Source organism: Castor canadensis, chromosome 8 (genome assembly GCF_047511655.1).
Source record: "Castor canadensis chromosome 8, mCasCan1.hap1v2, whole genome shotgun sequence".
NCBI lineage: Eukaryota > Metazoa > Chordata > Mammalia > Rodentia > Castoridae > Castor > Castor canadensis.
In genome coordinates this window covers 105,747,777-105,763,266 of record NC_133393.1, presented here as the reverse complement: position 1 = coordinate 105,763,266, position 15,490 = coordinate 105,747,777, and the positions used below count along the sequence as shown (strand labels likewise).

Genomic DNA, 15,490 nt, shown 5'->3' with positions numbered 1-15,490 from the left:
TTCTCCAATATAAGGACAATTGCACCAGACCAATGAACACCTTCATCTCCAGGGAGGGAAAAAAAAGAGTAGGAATTCTTTTTTTCCCAAAACAGACAAGAAACCAAGAAGAGAGAAGCAAACAAATAAAAAGAAAAAAGGTAGGATAAGAAAATTAAAACATATTTCTTCAAAGTTTAGAAAATAAAAGCTTTCCTTATAAAAATGCGAAAGGAAATAGAGGCAAAGTCACATTGAAACCTGACTCCCATCAGCATATATGTTTGCATAAGGGTCTTACTTTTAGGATTTGTGATTCAAAATCTCACATGGGTTAAATACGTCATTTATAGTGGTTCTGTTTCTTATTTAAAACAGTAAGCTTTCCTTAGATCCAGCACTTTAGTAAATCACATGATAGGGAAAGAGATGGAGAATCTTAAACAAAAAGCAGAAGAGATGTGACCAATTTTTACCATTTGGGATATTAACAAGTTTAACACGGCTCAACAACTATCTTGTGTCAACTATTATGACACAAGCTAAAGGTGTTGAAATATAAGGATTAGTGTTTTCTGAGAGCAAATGGGTGACATTTTGAAGGGTATTTTTTAAAACATGAAGAATAAATACATAATGAATTTATAACAAATTTGCAACCAATATAATGTGAAAAAGATTTGTGCAATTTAAGAACAGTTTGAAACTCTAAAAAATTCCAAGGAAACTACTAGTGCCTGTTATTTCTTGAAAACCTGTAAATGCTAGTGTTTTTAAAGGAGAAACATTTATGGAGAGATATAAAGTGTGTTTTACATCCAACAAGTATTGGTTTCTTGTTTATTCATTTCCCCTGAGAAACTTTTAATTCTGTTTTAAATAAATGACATTCACTCTCAAGTAAAGTTTATTTCTTTTTATTCCCCCAAATCAGCAACCCCACAAGAAATACAGGACTTCTAGGATTTTCTCCACCTACATAAATAAATTTTTGGTAAAGCTTGTCCTTTCTTGAGTAAGATCTATATTTTCCAGATTACACTGGCTAAATTAACTATTTGCTCAAAAAGTCAATGTGCTTCCTCTTTTATGTTAAATTCTTGGAATCTTTAAAATAAAGATTTTAGATCAATAAAAAGCTATCAACCTTGTATTATATAATATTCTTATCTATGTATAAGTATCTATTATACTTCTAATGTTATTTTCAATATAAGTATTTTCCTTCATTGCAAATCATGAATAGCTTACTTGAATATTATTAAATCTGAATAGTATACATGAAGAGCTTTCAAAATGGCCCAAGAAATAAATTTAGGGTCATCATTTGAAGGTACAAAAATCAATAAATACATAAACATTTCTATGCTCCCCAAAATCTCATACCTCTGCTAAGCACAATGGTCACTGAAATGAACAAGTTGATGTTGGATATTTTAAAAACTCTGAACACTGCAAAATCAGTCATTCTATCACACTAGTAATCTACCATGAAAGTCAAGCACTACTTTTGTTTTTTGGGAGTTAGGGGGGGAAGCAGAAATAGAAAAAGATAGGAAATTTAGTAAAGATTCTAAGGTGAACAAGGAATAGCGAATTTGTTGCCATCTATGATATATACATACCTACAAGTTTTCAACATACTTACTTAAACAATGGAGTTCCACAAACCACACATTTATATATTCCAGGATCTTTGTGATGTGTGTATTGTCCTTCAAAGGCACTGATAAACAATAAACAGATCATCAAAAAAACTGACCAAAGCTAGCATTTCTTCTTATAGAACATATTTGCCTAAAATATGTTTCTCTAATAAATCTTTCAAGAGCTTTTGTCCTAAAATGAGAACAGACCAAACATACAGAAATCTGAATAATACTAATATATTTCAAATCCATAAAATAACGTGCATATAACTACTCAAACTAGTAAAGGTTAAATTAAAAAAAAAGTTAAACCTTCTAGTTTCGTAATGCTTAGAAAAAAACCTTTGCTATATATATATATAATATATATATTATATACATATAGTACATATAAAGAAGCCTGTAGTTTGATTCACAGAAAGAACATTATTACATAAGATTTCTGCTACCCTACAGTGTCTAAGAGTATACCAGAAAATCCAGCAGGGTACAAGACTTTAAGTGGAAGGAGTTTTCTTTTTTGGTTTGAAAAGGAATATTGCAGCTTTAAGGGAATATTTTTCTAAGTTAACAATCTTAAAGGCTAGGAGGTCATTCAGCTAATACAAATCAGCTGTGCTAGCCCAACAAAACGTCTATGTGCTCTGCAGCTTGTTTTTATTATCCTTTCACCCTCTTTATGAGGTCCAATTTTTTTATAAACAGAATTTTTAAGAATGACCTAATCTCTGGTTGTTTGTATGCATTAAATCATTTTGCTAGTCATGTACACAACAGGATGGGTAGAAGTCCTCCTGAGCTAAGACTTATGTCTACCACTGGTTCACTGAACAGTAAGGGTGGACTTTGTCAGAGATATGTCTACCACTGGTTCACTGAACAGTAAGGGTGGACTTTGTCAGAGATTCAACATTTGGTAAATTCAGCAAATAGTAGTATATACTGTGACAGGAAGAGAGTGTTGCCTATTAACGAGTATCCCATGTGTGGTAAAGTGCTCTTTCAGTTCATGAATGAAAACAAGAAATTACATCATTAATAAATTTGGATCAGTGGTAAGTTTACAGACTTATGCCAAGTTCCGTGGTATAAATTAGACAACAAAATCATTGGACCTTGGCAAGATACTTTTGAGCTGGAATCAGCTGAGAGAGACTTTATTCACTAAAAACAGTCTTGGAAGTGAAGAAACTCTTTTTTTCAGGACTTAGGGCGAACTTCCAAGCACCAAAGCCATGTGAGGGCAGTTATTGAAAATTTTTGACATTCCAACCACAAATGAGCCAATAAATACTTTCTCCACATGTGCTTCAAAAAGAAATTGGAGTGGGGTAGAAAGGAACTAAATTATGCTACCTTCTTTTTGCAGCCAAAACGTCTATACTTACAATGGCCACCTTCAAAATTTCAGCATCCTGGCATAGCTCCACATCCCTCATGGTTTTGCTTACTGTGATGTCTTCTCAAAAAATGTACCTAAATCGCTATTACTTCCACACATTTTGTTGTAAACTAAAAACAGGCCCTTAACAAAAGCCCTATGACTTTACATAAGATAGGGTGTTCATTAAATGGAGGAAAAGACAAATAAAACTTAAGTCTTAACCTAAACAATGCCATTTTCAACCTTTTAAAAAATACTAATTTGTATACTTTAGCAAGTAAAGCATAGGAATCTTTAATTGGTAAGGAAGAGGATTCAAAGGAGAATGAAGAAAACTAGCTCTTGCTTAATGACTTTTTATTACAGCCCACCTTACCTTTCGGTCCCTTTCTCCTGAGTGACATGGTATTGCAGGGGTGTAAGCCGCTTCCTCAGTTCCTGCTGGGAAAAGACCACCTTACAGTTCTTTTTATCCCTACATGACCCTGGAAAGAGAGAGGATATGGGAGACGGAGGCTTTTTAGCTTGAATACTAAATAATTGCTTTGGCTGGCCGCCACAGCACAGCTTCTACAGTCACTTGTCAATGACCAGACCAGTCCCTAATGCACTAGAAAAAATCTTACCTGAACAGCAGCTGATTATTTCTCTAAGTTTAAAAGGAATATTTCTTAAGATCCAAGTGATTCCACTGGAGCAGTGACAATATGCTATAACCAAAGTATCTAGCATGTGACACTAAAAACTTACTGAACATTTGCAAAATAGTGGTATATCCTCCCAATACCCTGAAACTCCTTTTAAAAATTAATTCAAAAGTTTAAATCTATTTGCAATTTTTGACACTGTATATATAAGATTATGGGCATATTAAATTAAACTGCAACTCTCCATTTATTAATTTTGCAACTTGGTTGGATAACTTGAAACTACCATCACTCAATTTCCATTCTGGCTGATTTAACTGCCATCCTATTTATTTTTCTGTGAACCCTAAAGACTCATTTTTCTACAACTAGGAATTGCTGTTCTCGATTATTCCATCAGATACTTCAGTAGGTTCTGTAGAGTCCTTAAAAATAAATGTTTCTCTAAAGACTCTATCTTACCATGTTAAGCAGGCAGCAAGAAACTTTCAATAGACTGCAGAAGGTATTTATACTAATGCAGATTCAAGAAGTTTCAAAGACAGAGAAAAATAGGAAGAGAGAAAAGACAAGAAAGGAAAAGTGAATGTGATTTTAGAGTCCTACATTTTCTTTTTGCAAAGTTTATCTAGGAAGACTTCACGATTAAGTTTATTTGAATGGTCTAATAATTTTAATATGACTCTAATAATAAAGGAAGCATTTATTTCAACTTATACAGACTGCAATAAAATGTTCAGACAACACCTGTTTATATGTAGTATTTTATTTTACCTGCACAAATGATTGAAAAGAAATATAACTCCAGGACAGAGAAGCCATTACTCACTGCAGTAAAACTGCTTTTCTTTGCCATCCATCACAGTGGGAAAGAAGCTTACAGATGGTCCTAAATGTAAAGATTTCTTACCATGTTTTGAAGTTTCTAAAAGAAAGCTTGTTTAGTTTCCTGAATATTAAATTCAATTTCTTTTGAAATATATGACTTAGGAGTGGAAATGCTTTCTACTTCTTTTACTTTCAAGATACCTAACATCATAGAATGTGAGATCACTGAAGTTAAACACGGAAAAAATTACCTAACCAGATATTCTGATTGTGGGATTGAAGAAGGGTATCAACTTCCAGAATCAGGGCCACCAAGACAGAGTGGTTGATTTTCTATCAGAAAATATGGAGGCAGAAAAAGAGCAAACTAGAACCAACAGAGAGGTAGCAAGGCTAGGCTTGAGGTATCAAACTGTGCTTCTGCTGACCTTTCACAAAGCACACTAGCCCTTCGCTGGCCTGAAAGGAGCCACAGGAACAGCTGGCACATCACAAATGGCATATGGGCCTCTCATTGCACTGAACCCAATATTACACCAGACTTTATCCAAATACCTACCACATTTTTACTATTGTCTATGGGATAAACAGAAATGTTTCCCTCAGAAAATGTTTGTTCTGCAAAACAAGCTTCTCAATAGTTTGAAGAACAGCTCTTTCTTAAAGAATCAGTTGACTGTGATAGGTGAGTTTCTACTCAATTCACTAGAGACTTATTAAAAGTTATTTTGTTTTTATTTATTTGTAGGGAAGGTTGTATCTTTTCTAATTTTGTCAAAAATTTATTAATTACAAACTTAACATGACAAAATACCATGGTTAGAATTACTCTTTCCAATGGAAATTATCATTAAAATCCATACAATTAGAATTAAACAATTCTGTCTGAAATATTTTTGCTAATATATGTTCATTCATACAAAAAGACCAATTGTGTTTCCAAAGTTGAGAGAACTAAGCTACCCATCTGTATGTCATTTAGTACAAGAGAAGCAACTGCAGGTTTAAATTACATGGTATTGGATTGCAATTTCCTAACATGGGATGCTTTTCTGCTTTTTTACCTTGAGTCATTTACTAAGGAGTGTTCATAAAAAGTAGCTTAAAGCACAGATGCTTGCAAATCGTTTAGGCAAAGATGTTTCTCTCTTTTTCATTCTCCCTGTCTCCAAAATCTCTCTTTTCTAAAGAAAAAGAATAAAACTGTTGGTCAGTATTGATGAACCATGTCAAGTATTTGTACAGGGGAAAAAAGGTAAAATTGAAAACATCTGATTGAAGTAAATAATACAAACATAAAAGCTTTACTGGTGAATGAAGGGTATTGAAGAGACCTTATTTCATAGATTAGAAATTACTTTTGATCTGAACATTCTTAAAAACAGATTGTTTTCCACTATGAACCATCTCATTAACTGTGCTACAGAGACCTCATTTTAATGGCAAGCTTTGAAAGAGGGCTGCTGTACTCCTTTGTTAGTCTCCGTCTTATTTGGGAAGGGAATAAAGATTTCATTCCAGCTTTCTTTGTTTGTCTTTCAAGAACCACTAAAGCAGTATGCACACAAATTTTGTAGGAATGTGCCCTATGTCATAGCCTACAAATTATTTGGTTTTGGTGCACTTAAAGGTCATCTTCCAAATTAGCAAAATTTTCCTACATCCTGGCTTTTCAACCTTAAATATAAATATTGTTTCCTAACTGTAAGTGAGGTTTGTTCTCTAAGAAATTCTAGTGATTATTTAAAGCTGTCAAACTTTATACATTTTCATTCTTTGTATGTCCTCAAAATAATTAGGCTTTTAATGTATACCTAACAGCAAAGGGAAGTATATCTATTTGTCTATCTATATAGATACTAGAAATAATTATTGTGATTTTATATTGAACAACTCAATGAGAAGTTAGATTTTAATAAATGTCTTGCCACGTAGTTTAATAATAATATACTTCTTAGATATTTGAAAGCGATACTATTACATTAGCTCCTCTAGCATAACCAAAAATTGGTATATATAAACACAGAAAAACATCACTTTTGTCTCTGATTTCCATGCTCCCTAGCAGACTTATTTTTCTAAAGTCATATGGTGCCACTGTTAATTTTAAATTCATTTTGAAATTCTAGAGTAGTTCATTGGATGGTTTTCTTTACTGTCTTAGGTACTGTAATTTTCTTATTGCACAGAGTAATTTAGCATTAGTATATGGCATCTGCTCAATGACCTCCACATTGGCTTACAAGTATGTTAAAGAAAGACATTTCCCTTTATTTAAATGTTTGGTATCATACTTTGAGTGTGCATACACATGCAACACAAGTATGTCTGAAGGAGTAATATTGCCCCTTTGCTAGCTAATTGCAGCCTATTCCCTACAGTGTAACTTTGGTATGGATCAGATCTACTTTGAATCCACTCTAAATGTATTTATGTACTGAAATATACTCAAAGTCTCTTTTTATATTGAAGCTTATTCCATGCTGTTGCCTCAAGACAGATTGTTTGGAAATGCCAAACAATCAGGAAGCTATAAATAGAAATAAACTTACAGCAAGAGTTCACGTTCTGGTTCTGCCTATTTCCCAACCATGTGATCTTAGACAAGTCACTGCTCTGCAGATCTGCTATTGTCAAGATCACAACAATTATCACTAACCCCTGACTGAGAAAATTCAATATCACATCATTCCAATTACAGTGAATTCTGAAGTTAAAAGTGAATTTTAAAAGGTAGCCACTAATGGAGGGCATAGCTCAAATGGTAGAATGCCTGCCTGGCAAGCACAAAGCCCCAAGTTCAAATTCTAGTACTATCAAAAAACAAAAAAATAGCCACTGGATATTTCTTAGTACTTCAATATTTATTCAATATTCAATAGTTCTTTTTCTGCAATTCCCTCAAACTAGTATTTTCCTAATAAGTTATCTTTAAAAAAATGATAAAAATAGGAAGTGAAGGAAGAAAATACAGTGAAAACTTGAGTCCTGTGCACATTTCTAGGAATATAATTCTAGAAGGTAGCTGTCATGCCCATCTTACAGATAAAGAAACCAAGATTCACAGAGGTTATAATGTAAGTTACTGAGTAGACAAATCAATTCAAATTCAGAGTTGTTTTGACTACAAACCCATACAAATTTCTGTCAGGAATATAATGCTGCAACTCTTCTTCTCACATTATGCAATAAATTTCAACTTAAAAAACTATCTCTAACAACTTAAGATAATAAGAGGAAGAAAGTAATAATCACTAACCTACATAAAGAAAAGTAAATATGTTTGTCCACTAGCCAATGTCTGTTTTCTCTATATTCATTCCTTCAATATAGGGTCAGTGGCAAAGTTCATACAGGATTCTTACCAAGTCTATAAAAGGCTGAAAGGCTTTTTAACTCCTGTTAAGAAGTAAATCAGATCTGTTACCTAAATGCTTAGAGCACTTTTAAGTCATAAATTTTGTATTTCAGTGTGAAAAAATCAAAACAAAACAAAACCTAAAGATCCCATGACTTTAATTTTGGTTCTAGGATCAGAAAAAGGTGAAACTATTAAATATTTTCCCAAGATGATAAATGAATAAGCGGTAAGAATATCTTGCTTTGCTTTGAGTTTACTAAGTTAAAATAGTGACATTCATGTTGAACTATCTTGTTGGTATACTTAAAGATGGTATGAACTTAAAGTATACTTTAATTTTTACTATAAAATTTACTTTTCACTTAGTTATTAATCTGTCACATTAGAAGACTAAACAAGTTTTTTATTCCAAGCTTAGCAGTGTTAGAGTTTCTAAATAGGTGAGAATTTACACAATCTAAATCTACTCCACATCTAGAATCAAATGTAAAATACCTACCATGAACAATTTTTTGTGTGTTTGTTTGCATTCTAGTAAATCAATAAAGGCTTTAAGAAAAAAAAGTGCTAAGCAAAGGTGGAAGAAAGGTTCCCTACTTGTAGAAGCATCTGCAATTCTTCTAATTTTTCTCACATAATGGGCATGTAGAGTAACTATTCCTCAGATTATCATACAGTTTGTCAGGACACTTTGGTTCAGGTCCCTGGCTTCCACAAAAATGTTGAGTGTTTACAAAGTGCCAGGTACTGTGTTAAGTAAAATATATATATTCATTCACTCATTCATTTAATAATTATTTATTGAGTACCTATTATATGCTGGCATTGTTCTAAGTACATAGCAGAGAACAAAATAAAGACTCTACTTTAACGGAGATCCCTTTACAGCAGGAATAAGGGAAGACAGAGAAAATACAATGAAAATAAGTAGGTAAATTATATAGCCCCTAAGGGAGTGGTAACTATCAGGAAGGAAAAAAGCAAACCTGGAGCCAAGTGGCAAAGATTCAGAGTGCTAGGAATAAGAGCTGCAATCTTAAATAGAGTGGTCAAGGCAGGTCTCACTAAGAAGGTAGCACTTGAGCAAAGCCCTGAAGGAAGAGAGGAAGTTGACTGTGCTTGTCTCTGGAAGAAGAGCTCTTTGAACATGGAGGAAATGGCCAAGGCAAGAGATGCAAATACTAAGTTCATACACCAGAAGCAGAGACAGGGACAGGTAACTTGAATGCAAGTGTAAAAGCCTGAGCATAAACGGAGTAAGCAACAATTTAAACAAGCAACAAATGTGCATTTAAACTAGGAAACTTACAACCACATATCTTCTTAGTAAAATCATTGTCTAGCTTTACTCTTACTTCTAAGAAAAATCTTAGTGAATATCCCTTTAGCACCATGCTATATTCAAAATAGCTCTCAGAAAGTATTTGACTAAACTTTGAATACACACTCAGCACACAGACTGTGCTAATTTTCTTTGTCTACTTAATGTCATCCCACTTAGACTACAAACCATCCTTCCCAACCTGGAGTCCTGTGAAAGAAGAGATTCAATAGATGTTTTTGGTAATGAATTTTAGATACGATTAGAGAATAAAACCCTTTGGCTGCTTTAAACGATGCTTTTACCTTTCTGAAACATTTTACTAACTTTCCTCTTCAGCATGATCTTATGAGTAATGACTGGGAACATTCATAAGCAAAGAAACAATAAAATGAGTGCCTCAGCTGAGTTTCTATTTTTTAAAACATTCCTATTTTTTTACATTTACCCTCAGTTTAATTTCATCTGAGTTCAAGCCCTAACTATAAAGCAAGCAAAATAAAACTATAATTCTTAGCAGTTAGATAGCAAACAATATTTCTTTTTAAGGAAAAGATTTTTTTGAGAACAAAATCATATCTTTATTTGTCATAATAGTACTCACATTTCATGCCTCCTCACTGTAGAATTATTTTCTATTACTTCACATAAAATAATTCTACAGATTAGTTTTAGTTGTATTGATGCATGCAGAGTATTAATTAACATCAATGGACATTATAAGCATGCCAAGGCAACATTCCATTTTAAACTACTTAAATTAAACAATGCCATATGTTTTAGCACTGCATAGTTGAATGATAAAAATTGGTCTTCTGGTTTCCATACTGATAGTATGAAAAGATAAACTCAGAAAACATTTCAAGCAAATTTTTCTTCCAAGTCTGCTACCCTGTTAACTTCACCCATCCAAACACCCTTAGCACTGGTATATTAATTTTGCAAGGTAGTATTTCCATGGGTATATAAAGTATTGTGCAATTATTCTCAAACATTTTTCAGTTGTTTCTGCTTTATTTTCTCAAACACATTATAAATTCTTGAAAGATATAAACTGTTGAGCCTACTATTGATTCGTATTTCCTACAACTATTTAGTAAACATCTATAGTGAATTAGTAACAGTGAGGAATGCTAAAAAGTTCAAAACTAATGTTAAGGTTCTTACCCTAGGAGAACACATATGATAGCAGGAAAAATAAGGCAATCACTGCAATGTGAAGTCTTACAGTAAAGGCATGTGCATAGTTTTACCTAAAGAGAGTTAACAAATATGACATTAACACTCTGACACTTTTCCCACCTAGATTCCTATATTAAATGAAATATAGGAAACTCACATATTCAAAGAAATAGTATCTATGTGGTCAGAGAGCCAGAGAAGATCCAAATACGGAAGAGATCTCTATTAAGACAAGCTGAGAGATGTAATGTGGTTAAATATACACTAGCCAGGGTCTAAGCTGTCCTTTTCACCTGTCCTGGTGAAAAGGATACAAAGAACTTTTCATATAAGCTGTATCAGCTCATTTCAAAAAGGCAAAACAAAAACACAGGAAAAGCAGAGAGTCAGATTTGAAAGAAAAAATATTAGTGATCGAAGAAATAAGGCAGCTTTAAAACTTAAGGGGAAAATGTGCAAATGTTTTTTTTCTTACTATACATCAATAGAAGTAAATATGTTTTACACATTATTTAAAGCTTATTAATAAGACTGAAAATTCTAGCCTTAATATAGTAAATTCTGTAGCTTCAAGCTACATATTTTCTTGACAGGAGACAATGAAGAGGTTTATCACTACATTCATTCTGATTAAACATTCATCATTTTAATGACTAACGTAAAAGCCACATTTTACACACCTACATTTTACTTGCATAGTGCAAGTTTTTAACTGTGAATTCATGTATGGTAGTCATTTTATCAGCATTGTTTAAGTACCAAAAAGAACTAAGGAGTACTTTATCAACTCTTCAAGATTTAATACAAATATTGATTTTTGTGTCAATATGGACCATAAAGCTTAGAATTTAGAGAAATATTTAAAACATGTCTTGATCCAAAAAGTATTTCCCTGCTTGAGGAGCATGAGTAAAAAGAGAATCTTTTAAATGCTGCCATCATCAAGTGACAACAGTGGAAGAGAAAGTCACTTAACTTCAATTCTATCTGATTGCATGTGAAACATCTGACCAAGTTGGAGTTCCCTGTTTCTAATTTTTTTTTTTTTAGTATAGGTCTTCACTAAAACATCATAGCCCATACAGAGAAAAAAAATTAAAAACAGAAAGGCTCATTTCCATTCTACATTTCACATACAATCAAAAAGATTTACAATAAATAAATAGCTCCCTCTTCCCCTTGGGGAACATAGACTGCAGGGGAAATGACAGGCAACCACCCACAAAAAAGAAAGAAAGGAGCTCTTCCTTAGATTATCACACAGAGTTTAATTTAGATGTAACACTACATATACTTCATTAGAAAAAAATTAAACTGATATTGTCTAAAAACTCAGCTTTGCAAATTTCCAAAGTTGCATTATCAAATCTTAAATTTAAATTAAGCAAAATGGACAAAAAACAAGTCTGCAATTGTCACTCCCAGCACCTAGCAGTATGCCTGGGCAAAAAAGGACTAAAACAATATATGTTGTACTTATTTATTCAACTCTCCATTTTAATTATTGCTACTTAAATCTCCCTAAAAGATATTTTCTAAATACCTTTCACTATGTTTCTTAGAACTGAGTTTAAAAACTACAACAGTGTAGGCATGGGTCAAACAACAGAGCACTTATCTAGCAAGCATAAGGCCCTGAGTTCAAACCTGAGAACTGCCAAAAACCTAAAACAAGAGCACTTGCTTAATAAATCAGTGAAATTTAAAAAAAAATGAATGATAGGGTAATTTTTTTCCTTTAAAACTACTCAATCCTTTATTACCTCTCTGGAGTTCTACATTCTAATCTTTTTATTATAACTCATATTCCATTAATTCTCTGGATTTAAGATTATGAAATTATCTGGTCCAGCATTCCCCAAAAAGTATTTTATAAAATGCTGACTGCAAAAAATACTAACAGGTTGTTGATTTTAGAGAGTGAGAAGTTTCTACAGTTGAATCAAATTAAGAAAATCTAGCTTACATGGGTATCTTGATGTAGACCTTCTCAGAGACTTTCCTATACTAATGTATATTTTTTAAGTATGTGGGATTTTGTTTGTTTGAGGTATTGGGGATTGAACTCAGGGCCTCTCACTTGCTAAGTATGCACTCTACCACTAGAGCCACACCACAGTCCAAGCATGTGGTATTCTGATACACCATTATCTTATACTCCACTAGAAAAGGGGGAGAGAGTTGCCTTTTAACTAAGTTTCCTTAACCATGATATCTTACCACAATGATTTATTTTTATTTTTTATTGTCTTTACATTTATTAATATGTGTATACATTGTTTGGGCCACCTCTCCTCCTGTCCCCATTCTTCTCCCCCTCCACACAATGACTTTTTTAAGCCACATTCTGATTAAAGACAGTAAGATGTAAAAAGATATATATTACAATTTATGAAATTTGATAGTATATAGTTTCTCAACTTGATGATCTCTTTTACACGATAATTAGTGGAACTAGTGTTCCTCATATTATAATTTGAGCAATGACAAGATTCTAATCCAAAACGCTTTAGAAGAAATTAAGGCCCAAGGAACTTACTTGACAGGGTCACACACTTGACTAATGTGAGGCTGGACCTCTAGTCTGCAGCTTTCCTCTATTAATTCACTCATTCTTTACATTATCTCTGGAACCCATGCCTTTGCTATTCTTTAATATACCCATCTATTACTAAATCATATGTACATAGCCCATTCTCATCCCTATCCTCCCATCTCCCCCGCTACCATTTCCCACTAATTACATCTACACATTCTTCAATATCCTTCAGCAGAACTGTCATCATGTGAGATCCTATTCCAAGAAGCCAGTCTGCCATTTTGGCAGAAGGAAGCACAATGGTTCTCGCTTCTATTCCCTGGCTTCATAGTGAAACAAAAGAGGATGTGTTTATACAGACTCATAAAACCATCAAGTATATAATTCCTTTCATCCTGTAACAATAAAATGTGGACCCAAAGAGACCACCTTTCTCACCAAAATGTACATTTCTTAAAAATAGTGATCATATTACTTACAAAGTGGCATGTTTTGATACATAAAATGATAATACTTATTCCCAGCCATTCATTCATTCATTCAACAAATATTTATTGAACACCTATTATGTTACAGACACAATTCTTATAGCTGAAATAGAGTACTGAATTAAACAGACAAAAATATCTACGTTCCTGGAGCTTACTTTGCAGGAACCAACAATTTTCTATAATAGAAACACATTTTCTTGATCAATCCATTGCCTTTCCTCAACCTCTGACCACTGCCTTTTTCTCCCCCATATCTTCTCTCTTACAGCAAGGAATTCAGGTTCTGCCAACAAACTTTTGTGAAATGTCAGCTAATGTCGTATCTACTTGTAAAAGACTTGACAAGAATGTTATATAATTCTCAGTTTACAGATGAAGAACAAAAACAAAAGGTACAAAAGAAAAACTCCTGACACAGAAAGCAAGCTGGTAGCAGAAACAAGCTAGAAAATATACAGAACAAGATTCTAATCTGTTTCTTCATCAGTACCAATGATATGAGGGCAGGCCCCAACACTGTGATGCTCTCTAAAATCACACAAGACATGTTAAAATGCTAATCACATGGGATATAATATAAGCAGCTGTAGCACTCTGAGCCAACATGTATTTCTTCAAGAAAATAAAACCTTGCAAAACTACAATTATAGAACTCTAGATTTTCTTTTCTTGCTTGAAATTCAAATGCCTTCAATTAATATCCCATTTTCTATTTATAATTATGTGGCTGAATATAATAAACATATTTAGTGTTAAGGAAATGCTTATCATAAAAGTTATTGAATAAATTTAAATGTATAACTCTTACTAATCAACTAAATTATGGATATCTTCATTTCGTGGGGTTTTTTTTATAACATGCATTTTAAAATGACTAATACAAGTGAAAACATACTAAATGTAAGTAAGAAAGAAAAAAGTAGGGAATTTAAATAAATAAAATTGAGGTTTTAAATTCTTAATTAAATAGCTGATATCAAATGCAGACACAAAAAGTAATTAAACATAATTTGCAATTGTATCTCAATAGAATCTATTTTAAAGAATTTTAAGTGAAAATGTATTTATCAAGAGCAATCGAGAAACTCGATCTCTAAATAAAATATTTAGGTTGAAGCCATAAAAAAGAAAGACTTGATAAAAATTCATCAACTATCTAGCTCAATATTAGTGAGCATGTTAACTTTGTGAACTGTCATTCACAGTTCATTCCTTCATCAAACTTGTGTTTGCTAAGAGCAAGAGGCAGCTCACCTTAATAAATCCCTCTGTGATCTGTTAGGTAACATTACTGTGAACAAGTTTAGACAAATAAACATCTAATTACCTATGTGACTCCCACCAAGTCCTTATTGTCTAGATATACTACTCCTATAGAAGTATTTATTTTCAGAACTAGTAATATGTTTTATTTTCTTTAGTCATTGTAAATTAATTATTGAGTTTCTCAAACGAAGCTAAGATTTATTCAATTTTTTGTTCAGGTCCATTTAAACTCTGTTTGCTTACAGATTTTACTATGTATTTTATAATTACTAATGAATAATATGAAGAATTTATTTGGTATATAACAAAAGATTTAAATCCATATTTAATAAACCATATGCCCAATACCTTATTTATACAGATATATTGTTCTGTAACAATTTAGCCTTGACTAATATGGATTATCCACAAATAATTTTTAAAATTCATCATTATAAATATAATTTTCCTACAACATTTTCATTCATGCAAAAAACGAACCATGCTTAGCAGTGAACATGTTTAACTAATAACATTTTCAAGATTCTATAAAAATTCAAAACATAGCAAAACAAAATGTAAAATTTTCTTTAATTCTTGGGTGGTCTGCTGAAGAAAATTTAGCTGCATATAAAACTACAAATTACTGTTAAATCAGCTATTTGGATACAAGATAAGTTAATTTATGAAAACTTGTTTTAGTTTATAGAAAGTCTACACATGAAAGACAATTTCGATGAAATGTCCAAGCAAAAGAGAGTTGGAACCCTATTGAAAATGGAAAAAGGTTTTCACTCTACAAATATTGTTTGAACGTAATATAAGCAGAAAAAAATTGTGGTCTGTAAATCCATATGTTCTTAA

General features: G+C 32.5%; 1 protein-coding gene across 1 annotated transcript in view; it reads right to left on the bottom strand.

The window, feature by feature from the left end:
* The window catches only part of Msrb3 (methionine sulfoxide reductase B3), a 166,167-nt gene that overhangs the window by 116,762 nt on the left and 33,915 nt on the right, over positions 1–15,490 (bottom strand). Inside the window, exons 3-4 of the mRNA XM_020154069.2 lie at positions 3,389–3,497; positions 1,628–1,705 (exon numbers count right to left, since the gene is read on the bottom strand). Of these exons, the coding sequence (XP_020009658.1) occupies positions 1,628–1,705; positions 3,389–3,497 (187 nt within the window). The remainder of the gene's footprint in view (positions 1–1,627; positions 1,706–3,388; positions 3,498–15,490) is intronic.